This window comes from Leucoraja erinacea, unplaced genomic scaffold (assembly GCF_028641065.1).
Source record: "Leucoraja erinacea ecotype New England unplaced genomic scaffold, Leri_hhj_1 Leri_923S, whole genome shotgun sequence".
Lineage (NCBI taxonomy): Eukaryota > Metazoa > Chordata > Chondrichthyes > Rajiformes > Rajidae > Leucoraja > Leucoraja erinaceus.
The window spans coordinates 1-24328 of NW_026576865.1; the positions used below are offsets into that span (position 1 = coordinate 1).

The 24328-nt window shown below is 51.9% G+C and overlaps 1 protein-coding gene and 1 long non-coding RNA gene across 2 annotated transcripts; both read left to right on the forward strand.

The window, feature by feature from the left end:
- Positions 1–3816: 3816 nt before the first annotated feature.
- LOC129695043 (uncharacterized) lies at positions 3817–9218 on the forward strand. Its single transcript, XR_008723103.1, has 3 exons — positions 3817–3851; positions 6263–6342; positions 8885–9218. It is a non-coding gene; the product is annotated as an uncharacterized LOC129695043 (long non-coding RNA).
- Positions 9219–12748: 3530 nt separating this feature from the next.
- On the forward strand, positions 12749–19393 carry LOC129695044 (cystatin-like). Its single transcript, XM_055631805.1, has 3 exons — positions 12749–12970; positions 18814–18927; positions 19054–19393. The coding sequence occupies exons 1-3, from the start codon at positions 12767–12769 to the stop codon at positions 19141–19143; spliced, it is 408 nt and encodes a 135-aa protein (XP_055487780.1). The 5' UTR covers positions 12749–12766; the 3' UTR covers positions 19144–19393.
- The last annotated feature ends 4935 nt before the right edge of the window (positions 19394–24328 follow it).

The following is a 24328-nucleotide window of genomic DNA, read 5'->3' on the forward strand; positions in this document are numbered from 1 at the left end:
GGCCGATACGGAAAAGGTGAGAAGAGAAGGAATGAATGGAAGAAGGGAAGAGGGGAAGGGGGAAGAAGGGGGAAGAAAAGAGTGAGAGAAAAAAGTGGTTGGGGATGGGGGGATGGGGGGGGTTGGGGAGGGGTGGGGGGGTGGAAGAGATAGGGAAAGGGAGTGGGGGATAGATGATGGGGGGGGGGGGTAGGTGGGAGTGGTGAAAAAGGATGTAGAAAATGACAAATTGACCAGAAAGGATAGGTAGGAAATGAAAAAAGAATAGATAGAAAAAAAGGTAGATTTTTAACCTTCTTATATGTTCCCTTCCGGCGCGGGTTTTTTCAATTACCCATTGGTGGTGTGGTGGTGGATTTCTCCCAGTTCTCCCTCCTTCTTCTCAACATCCCATCCCAACCACACACTTTTGTCCCTCACCATCCTGTATTGGAGGTGATAGAACATAGAACATAGAATTATTTTCAGTGTAGCCATTCGGCCCTTCTATCTTCCCGCATTCAATTGATCATGTCTGATCACCACTTCATATCTCCTTTTACTCCTTCTCTCCATACCCCTGATCCCCTTAGCCACAAGGCCCAATCTAACCCCTCTTTTTCTTAATTAGCCAATGCTGCCTCAACTACCCTCTGTGGCAGAGAGGGCCAGAGATTTTCCCCACTCTCCTGGTGAACCAAAGTTCTTCCCTCATCCTCGTTTTAAAAGTTTCCCCTTTCATATCCTTAACTGTGCCCCTTGTCATGGACTTCCCTAACACGTGATCAATCTTTCCTTGCATCATCCTGTCCACCCCTTAAAATTTTGTAAGTTTTCTAATAAGATTCCCCTCTCAATCTTCTACATCTAGAGAGTATAACCCAAGTCCCTATCCAGGTCTTTCTTCATAAGACATCCCGACATCCCGAATCAGTCTGATTCCTCATCCTTCATCAGACCCTCATTGAAACTCACCAAATAGTGAAGGCCTGGATCGAGTGGTTTGGCAGGATGTTCCACGGTGGGAGAGTCTAATCTAGGACCAGAGGTTCACAGCCCGAAGGAAGAATTTATGAAGGAGGATGAGAAGGACTTCTGAAGGGAGAAGGAAATGGATAGGATCGCAGAAGTCTTTGCAATAAATCCGGGGAATAGAATCCTAGGTTATATTAAAGGGCAGAGACATGATGATTCGGGAAAACGGGTGTGTCTGGGTTATGGCATGCGGCGGATGACTGGTATATTTGAGATTAAATAAAGGGAGGGGAGTGATCAGACGACGGCAGGGGATGGAGGAAGAATAGGAGGGGAGGTAGAAAGGAGGGAGCACGGAGGGCAAGCAGAGAAAGAGGGAGAGGGAGGGATGAAGAAAAAAAAGGGAACTTCCTAACCATGAAACTAGCCCGATTTCTGGATTTGGTCCTGAACTCCTGCGAGGGAGGCTGTATTAAATTAATAGGATTGGTGGGGGTGTGAAGGGTTGAGAAACATCCCACCGGGAAGAAGACCCCATGGAAAACCAGGGGAACAGGGGGGGGGGGCTCCCCCCAGACACACGGGGGATCAGAAAAAGGAAGGGGGGGGAGATCGAGTTGGAGAAGGTTAAAACCGCAAGAGAAAAGGGCAACAAAGTATAAAATGGGAAGGGGGGTGGGAGGTTCAGGGATACTAAAAATGAAGAGCGAACCCCCCGAAGGGGGGAAAAGAAAACGACGACAATGGGGGAAATACGAATGTGAGAAAGAGAAAGGTTAAAGTGGGTATCAAACGTTAGATCGACAGAAAATGGTGTGAAAAAAGCAGAGAACAGAAACAGCCGATAACGAAAAGGTGGTGTATCGCAGAGGTGGCAGGTCAAGTACTCCCGAGAAACAGTAAGGGAAATATGGGAGAAAATCAAAAAAGGAAGGGGAGGAATTCACAAAAAGAATAGAGACATGAGCGGGGGGGAGGAAGAAGGAGAATAAGCAAAATGAGACACCCGGGATTAGGGAGAAGTGGACCGCAGCTAAAAGGGGGAAAGGGAAAAAAAAAAGCAAAGACAAAGATAGGGATGGTCAGAAAAAAAGATTGAGGGGAGAAGGAAGGGTAGGGGAAGGAGAGAAGAAAAAAGGAAAGAAAAATGAAAAAAAGAGATAGGGGGAGAAAAAAAAAAGGGAAAATAAGGCGATGGGGGGGACATGGTAGGGAATGGGAGGAAGGGGGAGAGCGAGGGTGGAGTGGAGAAAGGAGTTGGAGAGAGGGGAAGGGAGAGCGAGCGAGGAGTTAAAGGGAGGGTGGTGAAGAGTTTGCGGTCAGGAGGGGTATTTGGGGGGAAGGGAGGAGGAGGGGGGGGCGGTGCTGGAAGGGAGAAGATAGTCGGACGGGATGGATGGATATGGTGTAAGTGGAAGATGAGGTAAGGGGCAAGGTAGCATCAGTGGGACGTGTCGCCAAGTCGGGGATGCTCGTTGACGGCGAGCCGCGCGTAGGAGGGTGCGGAGGTGGAGTCAGATGTGCGGCCGCAGGGACGGGGATGGGCGGACGTGGGCGAGGGGGGGGTTCTGGAAGGGAGGCTGGGATCGGGGGGAGAGGAGGGTGAGAGGTTGGTATTTCTTAGTGGTGGGGACTCTGTCTCGGCTGATTGGACGGTCCTTTTGCTTACTCTTCTCTCGTTTGGTTGTCGCCGTTGTGCGTGTTCTCAACCCGTGCGCGTTCGGAGCGGTGAAGGGATCCGGAAGGGTGGGGAGGTGAGGGTTGCAGTGCACTATGCAACCCGCGAACTGTGTGTGGGGGTGGGAGGGGGTTGAGTGGGGGGTGTGGGGGAAGCTAGACGCGCAATTTGATTTCCTCAATGACGTGGTGGCAAAGCCCGTGCCCGCTGAAGGCGGATGAGGACATGAGGCTACAGAGAGTGACCCACAGGGCACCGCCCCGCCTTCTCCCGCACTCGGTGGAGGAGCAGGTGTAGGAGGGAGGGAGGGGGGGGGGGGGGAAGAGGGGGGTGAAGTCCTCATCTCGGCATTCTCCCCTGGAAGGTGGGGGTGGGCATTGAATTGAATTTGAATGAATTTCCTTATTGTCTTCAGACCTTAGGTCTGAACGAAATTTCGTGCCGCAGTCATACACATTATACATAATACAACAATAAACCAAATTAACTTCCACCACAGTGGTCCTCCCCAACACCTCCTCACGTGTGTAGGGGCAAAAATCTATAGGGTTAGCTTCTCTCCCTCTGTCCCTCTTCGGCTGAGGCGATTTCCCCACCGGGCGAATGGTTATACACAGTCCCCGCAGCTCCCGAACACCCCCAGAGAACGGGCCTTTCAAACCTGCGGCCCGGGTGTCGAAGCCCGACGCACCGCCATCCCAGCACACGCCGCCCCCCTCCGCCGCGGCTGAACCCAGGACTCTGGACCAACAACAACCGCCGCCAGAAACGTCGTCCCAGCCACCGGAGCCAAGATCAACAACCCGTCCCATACCCCTGACCGGATCGCCCTCCACGTTGGGGTGGATTAGAGGGAGGGCTGCAGGCGTGGAGGGGGTTGAGGCGTTTAGGAGGGGAGGGTGGGGGGCACGGAGGGGAGGGGGGGCACAGAAAAGGGGTGGTGAAGTGCCTCATCTCTTCTCTGCCATGCCATTGAAGGGGGGTGGGCGTTGGAGGGGACTAGAGGGTGGGGGTGGAGGTAGGGGTGAGGAGGGGAGTTGAGGTTGGGGGGGCACAGAAAGGGGTGGTGAAGGGCTGAGGGCCTCTCTTCGTCACACTCCCCGTCTCTCTGCGCTCCAGGGGGAGAAAAACCCGGACGGCCCGGCGGAACAACCAACGGGGGATCCGGGGCCAAGAAGGGGAATGACAATAACGGTCGAGCACCGAGTCCGAACAGGAGGTTAGTCCGTTCCCGGGCGGCCAGCGTCCGTGCCGTCTGTGCCGCCCACTCCCGCTCAACTTCCGATCACGAGCACCACACTGTCAGTCATCACGTTTATTTCGGTAGCACGTTACAAACACAACTCTCGTTGTCCAAGTCCTTACATTGGTGGAGGTTGTTATTTTAGTTATTTAATTTATTTATGGGCGCCTCTCTCAAGAGTCCTCAAGGAAACGCGACAAAATTTAGCAGGTAAGGAAAACATGTAGGGGAATGACATACATAGTCGAGACATGCCTAGTACACAAAGTGAATACAGAATTCAATACAAAACACATACGCTGCCAGTTAATGCACAGATAAAGGAGGGGGACGTGGGGCTAAGGATAGGCAGAGGTGAAGAGAGGGTCCTTGAGGCGGGGACTGGACGATGGTTGATGGACACTGAATTGGCTGATCAGTTGGGGGATGAGTTTCCATAGCCTGGAGCTGCCTGGACAGGCTCGACCCAACGCGGAGTTGGACTTGATGGTATTGAGAGGAGACTCGTCTGATGTGGAGTCTGGGGGACCGTTGAGGGTTGGTAGGGGGAGAGGGGTCAGTGATATAGTGGTGGGTTGGTGGGGGGGGGGGGGGGGGGGGGGGGGGGGGGGGGGGGGGGGGGGGGGGGGGGGCGCATATGGTGGAGGGCTTTGTGTGAGGACCAGGAAAATATATTGTAGGTGACCTGGGGAGGATGGAAGCCAGTGACGTTGTTTTGAAGGACTGGAGTGATGTTTCCAGGATTTGTGTGGGTGACGTGTCGGGCGGCTGCAGTCTGGACCCATTGGTCGTTTGCTGAGGTTGAGCGGGCCAAGAGAAGTGAGTTGCAGTGTCCCATCGTGAGGAGTATGAAAGTCGTGGAGAGTCTTTCAGCGCGGAGGTGTGAGAGAGGGTCTGAGTTTGGCGATTGTTGCTATATGAAAGAAGGAGTTTTGAACGACATGGCGGATGTGAGCGCAAGGGAGAGGGTGGCATCAAATATCACGCCAGGTTTCGGGCCTTTGGAGTATGGGAACAGTGGGTGCCGTCGATGGTGAGAGTGGGGTTTATGATTTTGCTCGTACTCTACGTTATACACATGGTTCAATATGATTACGGACTAGAAGGGCCGAGATGGCCTTTTTCCGTGCGGTAATTGTTCTATCTTTAGTACGTACAATATATACATACATCTAGCCTCTCCTTCGCGGAATTTGAAAGTGTGAGGGGGGGATCTTTTAGAAACTATAAATTCTTAGGGGGTTGGACAGGCTGATGCAGGAAGATGATTCCCTATGTTGGGGAAGTCCGCACAAGGGCCACACACGACAGTTTAAGGATAAGGGGAAATCTTTTAGGACCGGATGGAAAAACATTTTTCACACAGAGATGGTAATCGGTGGATTCTCTGCCACAGAGTGCATTGAGGCCACACAGTTCCTTGGGCTATATTTAGAGGAGTTAGATGTGGCCCTTGTGGCTAAGGATCACGGGGGTAATGGAGAGACGTCACAAGCCAAAGCAAGCGCTGTCTGCGGAGGGCGCTCCGCATCCCAAGGACGTTGCTCTCAACCCCAACCATGACTTTTTTACACCCTCCTACCATCTCGGAGGCCTACAACAGGTCTCTCTCCGTTGCCGAACCACAGGTCGTAGGACAGCTTCTTTTCCGGCGGCTTGTCACCACTCAGCAACGTAACCTCGTTGACTGCCATCACCACCCCACCCCCCCCCCCCCCCCCCCCCCGGACACTTTATGATTCTTTAGTTCAAATCCGTTTTGCTATTCGTCTCTTCAGAGATGCTAAATGCATTTCTTGTCTCTTCTGTACTGTACACTGACAATTTACAAGTAAAATTGAATCGGAATCTGAATCTGAGAGAAGGCGGGATGTGCTATGAGTTGTGAATCCCCATGATCTATTGAATGGTGCCGAAGGGTGCAAGGCTCAAGGGCCGAAGGCCTCTACTCCTGCCCAGTGTCTATGTTCTCTGTCTCATAGTCCGTAAGACGGCTTAGAGTAAAGGATGATTTTGAAGGCTCGACTTACAAACTCCAAACTCCCGGGAGGTGGGTGCGGTGGGTGAGCAGGCTTTGTGTGGTGGGGGAAAGCCCCCTAAGGGCTTTGTAAACATAAAGGAGAACCTTGAAATTTATTCGGAACCGCACAGGGAGCCAGTGGAGAGAGGCCAGGATCGGTGATGATGTGGTCCTTGTTTTTAGAACCCTTTTGCAGCGGGACAGGGAAATAGCTGATTGCAGTGTAAGGGCACTGGCCCTGCCCCAATCCGCTCGAGTCCTCCCAGCCGTTCGCCATCGACCGAGCCTCGGGGGGGGTGGTTTAATGAGGCCAGACATCGCCGCTGTCCCCCCCCCCCCCTCACACACACCTCCCTGTCGACTGCAGGACGAGTCGGAGGAGAGTGAGACGGACGAGGAAGAGGCATCGCGTTCCAGCGCCGACAAACCCGGTGACCAGGTCCACAGGTGGTGTTGACCAAGCCCCGCCCGCCCCCCCCCCCCCCCCACACCTGACAACCCCCCCCCCCCCCCCACACCCTGACACCCTTTCCACCCCCGCCCCCCCCCACACACCCTTACAACCCCCCCCCCCCCCCACCCACCCCCCCTGACAACCCCGCCTGCCTCTCCGGGGCCCCCACAGGGGGAGGGGGGGGGGGGTGTGGGGTGAACCCTGACCCGTCGTGGCCCCCCCCCCCACCCTACAACCCCCCTCCCCCCCCACCCTGACCCCCCTCCCCCCCCCCCACAACCCTGACAACCCACCCCCTCTTTTCCACCCCCCCCACACCCTGACAACCCCCCTCCCCCCCCCCCCACCCTGACAAACCCCCCTCCCTCCCCCCCCCCCACCTGACAACCCCCCTCCTCTCCCCCCCCCACCCCCTGACAACCCCCCTCCCCCCCCCCACCACGGACACCCCGCCTCCTCCCCCCCCCACCATGACAACCCCCTCCTCCCCCCACACACCCTGACAACCCTCCTCCCCCCCCCCCCACCCTGACACCCCCCTCCGCCCCCCCACAACCCTGACGAACCCCCTCCTCCCCCCCCCATCACCTGACACCCCCCTCCCCCCCCCCCCACCTGACACCCCCTCCACCCCCCCAACACCCTGACACCCCCCTCTCCCCCCCCCACACCTGACACCCTTCCCCCCCCCCCCCCACAGACCCTGACAACACCCCCCTCCCCCCCCCACACCCTGACAACCCCCCTCCTCCCACCCCCCCCACCCACACCCTGACAAAAACCCCCTCCTCCCCCTCCACTGACCCCCCCCCCCCACTCGGACAACCCCCCTCCTTTCCCCCCCACCACACCCTGCCAACCCCCCTCCTCCCCCCCCCACACCGTGACAACCCCTCCCCACCCTGCCCACCCCCCCACAACCCCACAAACCACCTCCACACCCACGAACACCCTACACACCCCTCCTGAAACCCCCGCACCCTGACCAACCTTGACAACCCCCCCCCCCACCCTTGACAACCCCCTCCCCCCACCCACCTTGTATCAACCCCCCCCCCCCCCCCTTACACCCCTCCCCCCCCCCACCCCTGACAACCCCCGCCCCCCTCCTTTCACCCCCCCCCCCCAGCCCTGACAACTCCCCCCCACACCCCCTGACAACCCCCTTCCCCCCCCCCACCGTGACAGACTCCTCCCCCCCCCCACCCCTTTGACACTCCTCTCCACAGGCACGCATACTCACCGATGGACGGACAAACACAATCACAGAGCTGCAAGTGATGTCCTGTATTTCTTCTAGTGTGGTGTCATGCCTGGTGCTGCTGCGTGTGTATGTAGTATTTTGTCTGTATATGTTTGTTGGGTGTTTGGTCTATTGTTGGGTTGTGTATGTCTTTTTATATGTGTTGGTGATAATTAATGTGTTCTAGGTGTGTGTGCGTTTTGTATAGACTAGGTAGTGTGTATATTATATCTGCTGCTTATGTGTGTGTGTCGTGGTGTGTTCTTTTGTCTATGTGTGTGGTGTTGTGTGTGTTTAGAGTGTGTGTGTGTATTAGTGTGTGTGTTTATATATTCAAGTGTCAAGATTTCATTTATATGTTGTCCCATTTGGACCCCTTGGTCCAAAACGAAATGCCCGTTTGTGCGCATACATTACAGACACATAGACAGAAGACAACAACATAATTCACTCAACATCCATGCACATTGCTGTGATGAAGTCAAAAAAATATGTCTCCACTGCCTCCCCGCCCCCCCCCCACCCCCCCCCCCCCCCGATGTCAGGAGTCCAAGTCAAACCCCCCGTCATCCGATTGCGATTTCCCGCGGCCATTAAGCACTCCGGGTGATGCGAGGTCGCACACCGGGTCTTGGTGTTAGAGCCCCCGGCGTGCGCTCGCAGATTCCCGCGGCCATTCCAAGCGGGCGCTGGGGCGGTGCTGTCAGGTGCCCCCCGCTCCAGGAGCTCTTCAAAACCCACCGCAACTCGGATCGGGAGAATTCGCCATTGCAGGAGCACTGAAAGCGGTCCTCCCTCCATGTACCCGCGGCTCCCGTGCGCCGTCCGCCATACACGCAGTGGCATCCTCCGATCTCTAATTAGGTGGTGTGTGTTATCAGCAGCGCTCCTCCACCTGTTCCGGTGTAGCGCTGTGGGTGTGAGTTGAGTGTCGTCTACCTCGTCCCCGGCTGCTGTATAAGTTGTGCCCCAATGACAACGGGATATGTCAAAGTGTGTGTGTGTCTATATTTATTGTGTCCCTCCCTGTGTAACATAAACCAGCCAAAAATATAAAAACTCAGACGGGCTGCAGAGCCGCTTGGCGTGACGGAGTCGGCCGCGTGTGTGGTGTGTGTATGTGTGTGTGAGTGTGTGCGGTGTGTGTATATGTGTATGAGTGTGTGTATGTCGGTCTGTGTGTATGTGTGTGTATATATGTGTGTGTATATATATGTGTGTGTGTATACACATATGTGTGTACATGCGTGTGGGTGATCTCTAATGCTATGTCTCTCCGTTGCCCCCTGCAGTGTGGAGCAGGTGCTGTGCTGCCCCCCGCCGGCCCCCCACATGCCCATGTACACGCCGCTGACCAGCGCCTTCCCCCTGCCCAGCCCCCCGCTGGGTACCAGCTACCACGACGGCGACCAGGACCTGGACGATGACTACGATTCCTAGCTCCCACCGCCAGCGGCCACTGGCCGGCAACGCCAGCGTTTTACTCCCCGCGCCAGAGAGAGCGCGTGCGTGCGCGTGTGTGTGTGGCTGCGTGTGTGTGTGTGAGCTTGTGTGTACATCTGTGCGTGTGTGTGTGTGTGTGCATATGTGTACGTATATCCTGTCTCCGCTTCCTCCCTCCCTCCCACCCCCCTACTCTCACCCCCCTCTCTTTCCTCTCCTCCCTCTCTCTCCTCTCTCTCTCTCTCCTCCCCTCTCTCTCTCCCCTCTCTCCTCCCCTTCTCTCCTCTCCCCTCTCCTCTCTCCCCTCTCTCTCTCCTCCATTCTCTCTCCCCCCCCTTCTCTTCTCCCCCCCCTTCTTTCTCCCCCCCCCTTCTTTCTCTCCTCCCTTCTTCTCTCCTCCCTTCTCTCTCTCCCCTTTTCTCTCTCCCCCCCTCCCTCTCTCTTCTCTCTTCCCCTCTCTCTCTCTCTCTCTCCCTCTCCCCCTTCTCTCTCTCTCCTCCTCCTTCCCTCTCTCCCCCTCTTTCTCTCTCCCTCCCCCTCTTTCCCTCCCCTCTCTCACCCCGTCTCTCCCTCCTTCCCCTTCTGAAAGAGATAACTTTCACAGTGTTTCCACCAAGGTTTATTTCTGTTGAACTTCCCCTTCCCCTCTCCCCCCTCCTCCCTCCCTCCCCTCCTCCTCCTCTCCCGCTCCCCCCCTCCCCTCTCCCCCTCCAGACCCCTCTCCTCCCTCCTCCCCCCTCCTCTCTCTCTTCCCCCCTCTTTCCCCCTCCCCCCTCCTCCTCTCCCCCCTCTCCTCCCCCCTCCCCTTCCCCCCCCTCTCTCCCCCTCCCCTCTGCCCCCATGTTTTTATTGACCACAGACAGATTCACCTCGTGTAGGAAGGAACTGCAGACGCTGGTTTGAACCCGAAGATAAGGCACAAAACGCTGGAGTAACTCGGCGGGACGGGCAGCAACTCTGGAGAGAAGGAATGGGCGGCGTTTCGGGTCGAGACCCTTCTGCGGACCCGTTCCTCCTGCCTGCCCCCGCGGTCACTCCGGCGTTTTGCGTCCACCTTCGGTGTAAACCGGCACCTGCAGTTCCTCCCCCCTCCCCCTCCCCTCGTCGAATCGGCCGTTCCGTTCTAATTTTTTTAATCAAATTGTCAAATTCCATATCCGTGTGCAATAAAGTTTGGATGGAAGTAACTCGACCGGCAATCTCTTGCTCTTCCTCGACACGGGGGGGGGGGGGGGGGGGGGGGGGGTCAGTTGGGGGAGAGCGCGGGGGGGACATCATTTCCCACCCCCCCCCCCCCCTCCCCCTCAAAGGCACAGAGTCCGACAATCTCTCCACCTCCCTTCACAGCGAACACTTCTTGGTCATGAGGTCATAAGTGATCGGAGCAGGGATTAATATTAAATTAATATTAACATTTTGGAAAAACCCAATTAAAATGTGGATTATGGAAAGTGTCTGAGACCTTACACTTGGAAAAAATTAGACTTGTCCTAATTGACAAATCAGAACTATTTGCTAGAATGTGGTCTCCACTGAGGCCAGTTCATTGGCTATATTGAAGAGGGAGTTAGATGTGGCCCTTGTGGCTAGAGGGATCTCTGCAGGATTGGGGATGATCAGCCATGATCATATTGAATGGCGGTGCAGGCTCTAAGGGCCGAATGGCCTACTCCTGCACCTATTTTCTACGTTTCTATTGATTTTCTGAAAGGGTGAATTGGTTCAACACGGAAGCTTGACTGAAACTTGAATCCAGGAATGGATGAATAATTACACTTTACCTAATTGGAGACTTATAGAGAAAGGTTTGAGGCCAAGTTAGGGCTTTATCTTTGGAGCGCAGAAGGTTAAGGGGGGGACTTGATAGAGGTCTTTAAAATGATGAGAGGGATAGACCCCGGTTGACGTGGATAAGCTTTTTCCCATTGAGAGTAGGGAAGATTCAAACAAGAGGACATGATTTGAGAATTAAGGGACAGAAGTTTAGGGGAAATATGAGGGGGAACTTCTTTACTCAGAGAGTGGTAGCTGTGTGGAATGAGCTTCCAGTGGAAGTGGTGGAGGCAGGTTCAATTTTATAATTTAAAAATAAATTGGATAGGTTTATGGACGGGAAAGGAATGGAGGGTTATGGTCTGAGTGCAGGTAGATGGGTGAGAGTAAGTGTTCGGCACGGACTAGAATGTCCGAGATGGCCTGTTTCCGTGCTGTAATTGTTATATGGTTATATGGTAATTTTGTCCCTTGTCTGTGCTTTGAGTCCAAAATAAAGTTTATCATTCTACATAAAAATCAGGAGGAATATATATATATATGTGTGTGTGTGTTATATGATTATATACATCTATATCACATTCACGTGTGTATGTGTGTTCTTTCCTACATAATATAATCAGTTGTAAGCTCGATGAATAAAATCATCCTTAAGTTATACATCATTTGTTAATCTTGCTCAAAACAAATGTTATATTGTTAGATACTTCATTGAGGTAACCCCACCATTACAGACAGATCTCATCCACTCTCTGGATATTGGGAAGTCCAGACCCATTTTATTCCAGAGACACAAAAATACATTAAGGAACATTCCTAGAGTTGAGCAACTGGAACCTCCATGTAGCTATTATTTTACCAAATACCGCAGTTGTGAATAAGTGCGATCAAATGAATTACAGAGTGCAAGTTTAATACAAACATCAACTCATTTTAAACACAGCACATGAGCCATTTAAAAAGATTATTTTTTAAAAAAACTTTAAAAAGAAGAAAATTTAAAAAAAAAGATTAAAAAAAGAAAATTAACAGAATTGGCATATTAATCATTAACATAACATAGTAGAATTATGAATAGTGGGTCTAACATTATATCACACACACAAACTGTTCCCCCACAACGCTGATTACACTGCGAGAGGGATTTACAAAGTCGGATCGGGTTACTAAAATGGCCGACGAAAAACCTGACGTTCCGCTCCGTTACGTACTACACGTCAGCCCATTGGTTTTAGCAGGAGTGGTCTATCTTAGTGCTCCGCTCGTGCCGGATGTGAAGTCATAGAGGGGCGGAAGAGGCCATCAGAAGGGGGTGGGAAGTGCCCCGCTCTTGCCGGATGTGAAGTCATAGAGGGGGCGGAAGTTGGCCTCAGAAGGGGGGGAAGGCAGGTTCGCTCTTTGCCGGATGTGAAAATCATAGAGGGGCGGGAAGTGGCCACAGAAGTGGGGATAAGGTCGGAGTAGGATCTGTGGGGGAATGTGCCCCGCTCTTGCCGGATGTGAAGTCATAGAGGGGCGGAAGTGACCACAGAAGGGGGATAAGCTCGCAGTAGGATCTTTGGGGGAATGTGCCCCGCTCTTGCCGGATGTGAAGTCATAGAGGGGCGGAAGTGGCCACAGAAGGGGGGGAAAAGCTCGCTGTAGGATCTTTGGGGGAATTTGCCCCGCTCTTGCCGGATGTGAAGTCATAGAGGGGCGGAAGTGGCCATAGAATGGGGGGGGAAAGTGCCCCGCTCTTGCCGGATGTGAAGTCATAGAGGGGCGGAAGTGGCCACAGAATGGGGGGAAAGTGCCCCGCTCTTGCCGGATGTGAAGTCATAGAGGGGCGGAAGTGGCCACAGAATGGGGGGGGAAACTGGGCCCAGTGCCCCGCTCTTGCCGGATGTGACGTCCTTTGCTGTGACGTCAGTGCGGCGGGGGGCGGAAGTGAAGCGAATTGTTTACTGCGTGAAGACAAGATGTCGGCGGCAGGTCTGTGGGTGATGGCGGCGGTGATGGCGACGGCGACGGTGAGCGGCTCCATGCCGGGCGGCCTCAACCCCGTGTCCGTCAACGACGCCGGCGTCGTGAACGCGTCCCTGGCGGCCGCTGAGGCTTACAACCGGGGAAGCAACGACATGTACAGCAGCCGCGTCTCCAGGGTGGTGGAGGCCCAGACACAGGTGATTATATAATAATAATAATAATAATATTTATTTATATAGCACTTTTCAACAAAACCAGTATTTGAACCAAAGTGCTTTACAGAGATTGATTAAATTAATTGAACAGATCAATGCAATAAATCCATACAAAACAAAAAAAGAGAAAAAAGAGAATAAGAAAAAAGACACAGAAACAGTACACTATAGAAATCAACATGAAACGTCCCCCCACAGCAGAATTCACTGTGAGGGAAGGCACCAAAAATATCCAGTCCTCCCCCTCATAGTCCACCCGAGGTCGGGGCCTATATCTGGCCTCCTCAGCCAACCCGGTACAATACAATACAATACATACATCTATATACGTGTGTTCAATCTAATCCGTTGTAAGTAAGGTCGCTGTAAAGGAAACTAGACGTCGTCCATAGTCCTTTAACTAAGTCTTTATTCAAACACTAATAACACACGTTCCAGTACTGACCAAATAATGACAAATAAATTGACTCTTGACCACAACTGGTCTACACACGTACTGGAACCCAACAGGGAGTGAACATACAGACACTACAGTTATACTATAGACGGTTACACAAACAAGCTGGAGAAACTCAGCGGGTGCAGCAGCATCTATGGAGCGAAGGAAATAGGCAACGTTTATGCCCAAAACCCTGAAGGAAATAGGCAACGTTTTGGGCCGAAACCCTGAAGGAAATAGGTAACGTTTTGGGCCGAAACCCGGAAGGAAATAGGCAACGTTTATGCCCAAAACCCTGAAGGAAATAGGCAACGTTTTGGGCCGAAACCCTGAAGGAAATAGGTAACGTTTCGGGCCGAAACCCTGAAGGAAATAGGTAACGTTTTGGGCCGAAACCCGGAAGGGTTTCGGCCCGAAACGTTGCCTATTTCCTTCGCTCCGTAGATGCTGCTGCACCCGCTGAGTTTCTCCAGCTTTTTTGTGTAACCTTCAATTATACTATAGAATGTGGGAGGGATGATATGCTAATGAGGTAGTTACATATAGGGTGATTTCACCAAAGGTCAAATGAGCGTAGATCCCCCCCTCACGTGACCGAAAATTTTAACTGGAGGACATCTCTCAGTTTGGTACGTGTTAGTGAATGGGGAAACACGCACTTTCCCACCCGTTAAAAACATGGAAAACGGCCGATTTTTGAGCTGAAAATTTCTGTGTAGTCGGGGGACCCTGAAGCACAGCGACCTAAAAATTTCAGGCAAAACAAAAGATAGAAAGTGAGGTAATTACAAGAGGGAACTGAAGGTAGAAAGCGGCGGAAATGAACAGCTGACATTTGCCGTGGTGATTTTAAGATCCAAAATATCGGGAATTATCGCGTTTGCTCGCTGAATTTCATCAAAACTAAGGCATTATTAACTTACTTTTGATGAAATTCAGTGCTTCAGGGTCACCCCGACTAGCACAGAAAATTTCAGCTCAAAAATCGGCCGTTTTCCATGTTTTTAACGGGTGGGAAAGTGCGTGTTTCCCCATTCACTTACATGTACCAAACTGAGAGATGTCCTCCAGTCAGAATTTTCGGTCACGTGAGGGGGGATCTACGCTCATTTGACCTTTGGTGAAATCACCCTATAACACACGTTCCAGTACTAACCACAACTGGTCTACACACGTACTGGAACCCAACAGGGAGGGAACATGCAGACACTACAGTTATACTATAGGTTACACAAACAAGCTGGAGAAACTCAGCGGGTGCAGCAGCATCTATGTGGAGCGAAGGAAATAGGCAACGTTTATGCCCAAAACCCTGAAGGAAATAGGTAACGTTTTGGGCCGAAACCCGGAAGGGTTTCGGCCCGAAACGTTGCCTATTTCCTTCGCTCCGTAGATGCTGCTGCACCCACTGAGTTTCTCCAGCTTTTTTGTGTAACCTTCAATTATACTATAGAATGTGGGAGGGATGATATGCTAATGAGGTAGTTACATATAGGGTGATTTCACCAAAGGTCAAATGAGCGTAGATCCCCCCTCACGTGACCGAAAATTCTGACTGGAGGACATCTCTCAGTTTGGTACATGTTAGTGAATGGGGAAACACGCACTTTCCCACCCGTTAAAAACATGGAAAACGGCCGATTTTTGAGCTGAAAATTTCTGTGCTAGTCGGGGTGACCCTGAAGCACAGCGACCTAAAATTTTCAGGCAAAACAAAAGATAGAAAGTGAGGTAATTACAAGAGGGAACTGAAGGTAGAAAGCGGCGGAAATGAACAGCTGACATTTGCCGTGGTGATTTTAAGATCCAAAATATCGGGAATTATCGCGTTTGCTCGCTGAATTTCATCAAAACTAAGGCATTATTAACTTACTAAAATTCAGCGAGCTTTTTCCCGATATTTTGGATCTTAAAATCACAGGCAATGTCAGCTTTCATTTCCGGGTCTACCCCCTCTTGTAATTACCTAGCTTTCTACTTTTGAAAATTTCAGCACCCCGACTAGCACAAAAATTTCAGCTCAAAAATCGTTTTCCATGTTTTTAACGGGTGGGAAAGTGCGTGTTTCCCCATTCACTTACATGTACCAAACTGAGAGATGTCCTCCAGTCAGAATTTTCGATCACGTGAGGGGGGATCTACGCTCATTTGACCTTTGGTGAAATCACCCTATAACACACGTTCCAGTACTAACCACAACTGGTCTACACACGTACTGGAACCCAACAGGGAGGGAACATGCAGACACTACAGTTATACTATAGAAGGTTACACAAACAAGCTGGAGAAACTCAGCGGGTGCAGCAGCATCTATGGAGCGAAGGAAATAGGCAACGTTTATGCCCAAAACCCTGAAGGAAATAGGTAACGTTTTGGGCCGAAACCCGGAAGGGTTTCGGCCCGAAACGTTGCCTATTTCCTTCGCTCCATAGATGCTGCTGCACCCACTGAGTTTCTCCAGCTTTTTTGTGTAACCTTCAATTGTACTATAGAATGTGGGAGGGATGATATGCTAACGAGGTAGTTAAATATATGGTTGCATGCATAACCATCTAATCATCCTTAAGTTATACATCATGTGTTAATCTTGCTCAAAACAAATGTTATTTTGTTCAATACTTCATTGAGGTAACCCCACCATTACATAGAAACATAGACAAATATTGTATGTATGTAAATCTTTATTGTCATTTCCTGAGTATTCGCATACCCAGAGGAAACAAAAAAACGTTGCTCAACCAGTGTCCATTCAGTGTGCATGAAAAATAAATAGAAATAAAAAAATACATGTATCATGAACAAATTTAACACTCTACTAAACATTCAACAGCCGTTCCGACCGGCAGTGGCACAACAGTGGCTCTGCTGCAGTGTGGGGGTTTGTGCGCGATACTTGGCAGGGGGCAAAGTGTCAATAGGTGCAGCAATTGAGGCCATTCGGCCCTTCGAGCCTGAACCCCCATCATGGCTGATCATCCAACTCGGTATCCCATCCCTGCCTTCTCTCCATACCCCCTGATCCCTTTAGCCACATCTAACTCCCTCTTAAATATAGCCACTGAACTGTGTGGCCTCAACTACCTTCTGTGGCAGAGAATTCCACAGATTCACCACTCTCTGTGTGTGAAAAAAAATCTCGGTCCGAAAAGATTCCCCCTTATCCTTAAACTGTGTGTGTGGCCCCTTGTTCTGGACTTCCCTAACATCGGGAATAATCTTCCTGCATCTAGCCTGTCCAACCCCTTAAGAATTTTGTAAGTTTCTATAAGATCCCCTCTCAATCTATCCTAAATTCTAGAGAGTACAAACCAAGTCTATCCAGTCTTTCTTCATATGAAAGTCCTGCCAGCCCAGGAATCAGTCTGGTGAACCTTCTCTGTACTCCCTCTATGGCAAGAATGTCTTTCCTCAGATTAGGAGACCAAAACTGTACACAATACTCCAGGTGTGGTCTCACCAAGACCCTGTACAACTGCAGTAGAACCTCCCTGCTCCTATACTCAAATCCTTTTGCTATGAATGCTAACATACCATTCGCTTTCTTTACTGCCTGCTGCACCTGCATGCCTACTTTCAATGACTGGTGTACCATGACACCCAGGTCTCGTTGCATCTCCCCCTTTCCTATCCACCATTCAGATAATAGTCTACTTTCCTGTTTTTGCCACCAAAGTGGATAACCTCACATTTATCCACATTATACTGCATCTGCCAACACTGCCCCACCTTGCAGCCCCTAGCATCCTCGTGTCATCCGCAAACTTGGAGATGTTGCATTACAGACAGATCTCATCCACTCTCTGGCTATTGTGAAGACCAGACCCACTTTATTCCAGAGACACAAAAATACATTAAGGAACATTCCTAGAGTTGAGCAACTGGAGCCTCCATGTTGCTATTTACCAGAGAGTAGATGAAGGAGGGGGAGTGGGGGGGTGTAGAGGAGAACTGTGGAGATGGAAGGAACGGGGAGAAGAAGAGAGGTGATGGGGAGGGGGGTGGAGGGGAGTTAGTGGTGAATGTGGAGGAGTGAGTTTCAACCGCATCTTCTCCATTCTGCCATCTGGGAAGAGGTACAGCAGCATCAGCTGCAAAACCAGCAGGATGCCACACAGCTTCAATCAATCAATCAATCAATCAATCAATCAACCTTTATTGTCATCTTGCAAGCAACAGTTGTACAGTGCAAAATGAAAAGACGTTTCCCAGTGAATAGCGGAGCATCGCACATGAAATTTAAAACACTTCACACATAATAACACTAAAAAACAATCCAATCCCTGATGGGACAGTATAAATAGTTAAAAGCAGGTAAAAACACAATGTTAAAATACAATAAACCAGTCATAAAAAATGTCCGGGGCCGCTGATTTGAGTGGCCAGTGCCAGTTATTAAAGTGTCCGTGCCAGCCGCAGAATCAAGTCAAGTGACTGTGAGTGCAGAGTGACTGTTTAGCAGCCTCACAGCCTGTGGTAGGAAGCTGTTTAGCAGTCTTGTAGTCCGGGCTTTGATGCTTCGATATCTCTTGCCTGATGGCAGGAGATCCAGGTGTGTGTGGAGGGGGTGCAGTTTGTCCTTAGCAATTCTCTGAGCTTTCTTCAGACAGCGGCTCTGGAACAGTTCTTGTACCGAGGGTAGGGTTATTCTTCCCATAAGACTGGTTAACGGACTGTGTCCCCTCCCCATACACCACACACCAACGCATCTAACCTCGCCCAAACTTTGACAGCTTGGCACCTGTCAAAAGCAAAGCCACTGTTCGGTCTGAATGTCTTTTTTTCCTTCAATTTTTAGGCCTATTTTAGATATATGTTAATTTTAATTTTTAAAGCTGTATGTATTTATTCTGTTTTTATTAACTGCACTGACGGGAACGGGAACTGATTGAGAAACAATTTTTTGCTTCTTCTGTGTATGTACTCAGTTAAAATAACATTAAAGTAAAGGTTACACAGAAAAGCTGGAGAAACTCAGCGGGTGCAGCAGCATCTATGGAGCGAAGGAAATAGGCAACGTTTCGGGCCGAAACCCTTCTTCCGAAACCCTTCTTCTCCATAGATGCTGCTGCACCCGCTGAGTTTCTCCAGCTTTTCTGTGTAACCTTCGATTCTCCAGCATCTGCAGTTCCCTCTTTAACATTAAAGTAAATACTGACTGAAATACTGAAGGTCTGGTTTGCAATGGACAGTGTGTTATTTGCTTATCTAACTGGGCACACTCCTCTCTCTCTCTCTCTCCCCCTCTCTCTCTGTCTCCCCCTCTCCCCCCTCTCTCTCTCTCCCCTCTCTCCCTTCTCCCCCCTCCCTCCATCTTCACTCTCCCCATCCCGATCGCCCACTCTCTCTCTGTCCCCCTATCTCCACCCCTCCCTCTCCCCGCTTCCAGGTAGTTGCCGGGATATTGTACCACCTGAAGGTGGAACTGAAAACCACCACCTGCAGGAAGTTGCAAGGGGCATCGACTCAGTCCGCCAGTTGTCCCTTCCACCAGACGGCAAAGGTGAGTGTGTGTGTGGGGGGGGGGGGGTCTGTGAGGGGCGCTGGCTGGGGAGGGGGGGGGGGGATCTGGCCCTCTCGGCCGTGGGGATCTCTATATCTGACGCTCCCCCCCTTGTTGTTCCAACAGAAGAGACTCTGCGAGTTCAAGGTGTGGGAGCGAGTGTGGGTCGGGCCTCCGAAGGTGACGGTCGGAACCTGCACCCTCGTGACTGAGTGACCTGGACACGATACACACTCACACCCACACGCGCACACACACACAGACACATTCACACGCGTATGCACGCTCAGAAACGTTCGCTTGCGTCCTCCGACACTCGCTCACAATCTGTCACACTCGCGGTCCCTCCGACACACACGGCTCGCTCTTGCGCCTGCTCTCGCACACTTGCGTGCACACGAGAGTGACGTGCACGTGTGCAGCAGAGCGCATTGTGCGCGGGGCACATAGTCTCGCACATGATCACACTCCTGACACACACGGCACTCACACACACTCTTGCGCCTGCTCTCGCACACTCACATGCGTGCATTCACGAGATTCACACTCACATTCACGTGTGCACACAGACACGCATTGTGCGCGGGGCACATAGTCTCGCACATGATCACACTCACTGACACACACTCACACACACACACTCACATTCACACACATTCACACACACACTCACATTCACACACACACTCACATTCACACACACACACACTCACATTCACACACACACACACACACACACTCACATACACACACACTCACATACACACACACACACACACACACACACACACACATTCACATACACACACTCACATTCACACACACACACACACACACTCACATACACACACACACACACACACACACACACACACACACACACACACACACATTCACACTCACACACACACACACACACACACACACACACACACACACATACACACACTCGCATCACACACATTCACACACACTCACATACACACACACACTCACACACACACACGCCGTCTATCTCATGCACGAAGACGCGCTGGCGGTGCCGCCTAACACGCTGCTGCGACCTCGCACTTTACCGTGGCCCCGGGCCGCGGCTGTCTACACTACACGCACACGCGTGTGAGCCTGGCCCACTAACACGTGACCCCCCCCCGCACACCCTCGCCCATCCCAGCGCGACAGAGAGAGAGAGAGAGAGAAGGACCGAGGAACTGCATGCGCTGGTTTACAAAGAAAGGCGCCGGAGTAACACGGCGGGCCAAGCGGCATCTCCGGAAAACATGGACAGACGAGGTTTCGGAGCGAGGCCCTTCTTCGCCCACCTGGCTCTCCGGAGACGCTGCCTGACCCGCCAAGTTACTACGGCCCTTCCCATCCCAACACGGTATTGAAGGTCCATGGGAATAGGAGCAGCATTAGGCCATTCGGCCCATCAAGTCGACCCTGACATTCAATCACGGCTGATCTATCTCTCCCTCCGAACCCCATTCTCCTGCCTTCTCCCCGACACCCGCACTGATCAAGAATCCCATCCAAGGTGGACAAGAAATGCTGGAGAAACTCAGCGGGGGAGGCAGCATCTATGGAGCGAAGGAAATAGGCGACGTTTCGGGTCGAGATCCTTCCTTGAAACTCTGCGGGTGAGTTTCTCCAGCATCAGCCGTTCTTACCTAAGCAAAGAATCCTATCCATCTCTGCCTTGGAAATATCCACTGACATGACCTCCACACCCTTCTGTAGCAAAGAATTCCGCAGATTCACCACCCATCTGACTAAAGAAATTCCTCCTCATCTCCTTCCGAAAGGAACGTCCTATGATCCTGAAGTGGAAAAGTGAGCCCCTCATTCTTCTAAAGGCGGGAACGGGGGTACTGATTGTGGATGATCAGCCATGATCGCAGTGAATGAATGGCGGTGCTGGCTCGAGGGGCCGAATGGCCTCCTCCTGCACCTATGGTATAAACTCCAGCGAGTGCAGGCAGGCCCATGTACTTGAAGTTCCAGGTTGGCCTGCAACATGTGTCTAGACTCTCACTCCTTCTCTCCCCGTCTCACTCTCCCCCCCTCTCACTCTACCACCTCTCGAGGTGTAATCGCCCCGTCAGTATTGTTAATCTTGCTACAAGCACTAGATTTTATAGTCGTGCATCAATTTAAATAAAGATTTAATTCTCCGTGCGATATCCTTGTGCATTGTGTGTGTGGGGGGGGAGGGGGAGCGGGTGCCGTTCGGGTTTGAGAGGTTCGGCGCGGTGAACAGGCCCAAGACCTCGCCAACCAGCGATCCCCGCACGCTATCACCACCCTAAGCCACCACTAAGCGGGGGGCTGTTTGCAATCTTTACCAAAGCCAATTAACCTACAATCCTGCACGTCTTCGGAGTGGGAACCGGAGGAAAAAAACCCCACGCAGGTCACGGGGAGAACGTGCAAACTCCGTACAGACAAGCGCCCGCGGTCAGGATCGAACCCGGGTCTCTGGTGCTGCGATGAAACATTTAAGATCATTAAAGGACTGGACACGCTAGAGGCAGGAAACATGTTCCCGGTGTTAGTTTAGAGGTACAGCGCGGAAACAGGCCCTCCGCGCCGACCAGCGATCACCCACTAGAGACAATTTTTACATTTACACCAAAGCCAATTAACCTACAAACCCGCACGTCTTTGAAGTGTGGGAGGAAACCGAAGATCGTGGGGAGAACAGGCAAACTCCGTACAGACAGCACCCGTAGTCGGGATCGAACCCGGGTCTCCGGCGCTGCATTCAGTGTAAGGCGGCAACTCTACCGCTGTGCCACCGTGACTGCCTGAAACCTCACAAGGACATTCTTGCTATTGAGGGAGTGCAGCGTAGGTTCACCAGGTTAATTCCCGGGATGGTGAGACTGTCATATGCTGAGAGAATGGAGCAACTGGGCTTGTACACTCTGTGGAGTTTAGAAGGATGAGAGGGCATCTCATTGAAACATAAGATTGTTAAGGGCTTGGACATGCTAGAGGCAGGAAACATGTTCCTGATGTTGGAGGAGTCCAGAACCAGGGGCCACACACACACACAGTTTAAGAATAAGGAGTAAGCCATTTAGAACGGAGACGAGGAAACACTTTTTCTCACAGAGAGTGGCGAGTGTGGAATTCTCTGCCTCAGAGGGCGGTGGAGGCAGGTTCTCTGGATACTTTCAAGAGAGAGCTAGATAGGGCTCTTAAAGATAGTGGAGTCAGGGGATATGGAGAGAAGGCAGGAACGGGGTACTGATTGGGGATGATCAGCCATAATCACATTGAATGGCGGTGTTGGCTCGAAGGGTCGAATGGCCTCTACTCCTGCTCCTATTTTCTATTGATCCTTCAGTCCTTCAACTCTGGGGCTGTGGAAAGCATCCTGTCCGGTAACATCTCGATCTGTTTTGGGAACAGCTCTGCCCAGGACAGGAAGGCTCTGCAGAGAGTAGTAGACAAAAAAATGCTGGAGAAACTCAGCGGGTGAGGCAGCATCTATGAAGCGGAGGAAATAGGCGACGTTTCGTGCCGATGTGAGGGTGGGGGTGGGGGGAAGAAGAAAGGAAGAGGCGGAGACAGTGGGCTGAGGGAGAGCAGGGAAGGGGAGGGGAAAGCAGGGACTACCTGAAATTGGAGAAGTCAATGTTCACGCCGCTGGGGTGCAGACTGCCCAAGCGAAATATGAGCCGCTGCTCCTCCAATTTACGGTGGGTGGGACTGACTCTGGCCACGGAGGAGGCCCAGGACAGAAAGGTGGGATTCGGAATGGGAGGGGGAGTTGAAGTGCCGAGCCACCGGGAGATCAGGTTGGTTATTGCGAGCCGAGCCTGTGCTCGGTCTCAGCTACCAGGAGATCACCAACAGAGAGTAGTGCGTTCGGCCGAACGCACCACGGGAACTACACTCCCCCCCCTCCTCCCCCTGCAGGACCGATACACCCAGGAGGTGCAAATCCAGAGCCAGCAACATTATGGGGGACCCCTTCCCCCCCAGCAACGGACTCTGTTCCAGCTGGTACGGTCAGGCAAACGCCTCCGCTGTCAGACCAGCAAGAACAGAGAGGATGAGTCCTATCAGTGACACATGACAATGAGAAGGTAGACAAAAACGCTGGAGAAACTCAGCGGGTGCAGCAGCATCTATGGAGCGAAGGAAATAGGCAACGTTTCGGCCCAAAACGTTACCTATTTCCTTCCGGGTTTCGGCCCGAAACGTTGCCTATTTCCTTCCCGGGTTTCGGCCTGAAACGTTGCCTATTTCCTTCCGGGTTTCGACCTGAAACGTTGCCTATTTCCTTCCGGGTTTCGGCCTGAAACGTTACCTATTTCCTTCCGGGTTTCGGCCCGAAACGTTGCCTATTTCCTTCCTGGTTTCGGCCCGAAACGTTGCCTATTTCCTTCCGGGTTTCGGCCTGAAACGTTACCTATTTCCTTCCGGGTTTCGGCCCGAAACGTTACCTATTTCCTTCCGGGTTTCGGCCCGAAACGTTGCCTATTTCCTTCCGGGTTTCGGCCCGAAACGTTGCCTATTTCCTTCGCTCCATAGATGCTGCTGCACCCGCTGAGTTTCTCCAGCATTTTTTGTGCGCCTTCGATTTTCCAGCATCTGGCAGTTCCTTCTTAAACACATGACAATTAACTCACCGTCCGCGTCCGCTGCTCTAGATGTCAGCAGATCTATGTCGGTGAGACCAAGCGGAGGTTGGGCGATCGTTTCGCCGAACACCTCCGCTCGGTCCGCAATAACCAAGCTGACCTCCCTTCCCGGTGGCTCAGCACTTCAACTCCCCCTCCCACTCCGTCTCCGACCTCTCTGTCCTGGGCCTCCTCCATGGCCACAGCGAGCAGCACCGGAAATTGGAGGAACAGCACCTCATATTCCGTTTGGGGAGTCTGCATCCTGGGGGCATGAACATCGAATTCTCCCAATTTTGTTAGTCCTTGCTGTCTCCTCCCCTTCCTCAGTCCCCCTGCTGTCTCCTCCCAGCCCCCAGCCTTCGGGCTCCTCCTCCTTTTCCTTTCTTGTCCCCGCCCCCGATCAGTCTGAAGAAGGGGTTCGGCCCGAAACGTTGCCTATTTCCTTCGCTCCATAGATGCTGCTGCACCCGCTGAGTTTCCCCAGCATTTTTTGTGTCACCAACTGACAATTAACTCACTTCAACTCATGTGTGTGTGTGTGTGTGATAAATAGAGTTGATTTGACTTGTCTTCAAAGGTGCGTGTGTAGTGGCCATTTGGCCTATTTTGCATGTCATTGTGGATGGCATGTTCCTTTAAATTTTAGCCAGCCCGTTATAATGTGGGTGGGAATTTATGATGTGTCTTGGGGCGTGTTAATGCAGCTTAACTGCTTGCGTGTTAGTTTAGTTGCAAATTCGTTTTGGACAGGAGAGGGAGAAGGT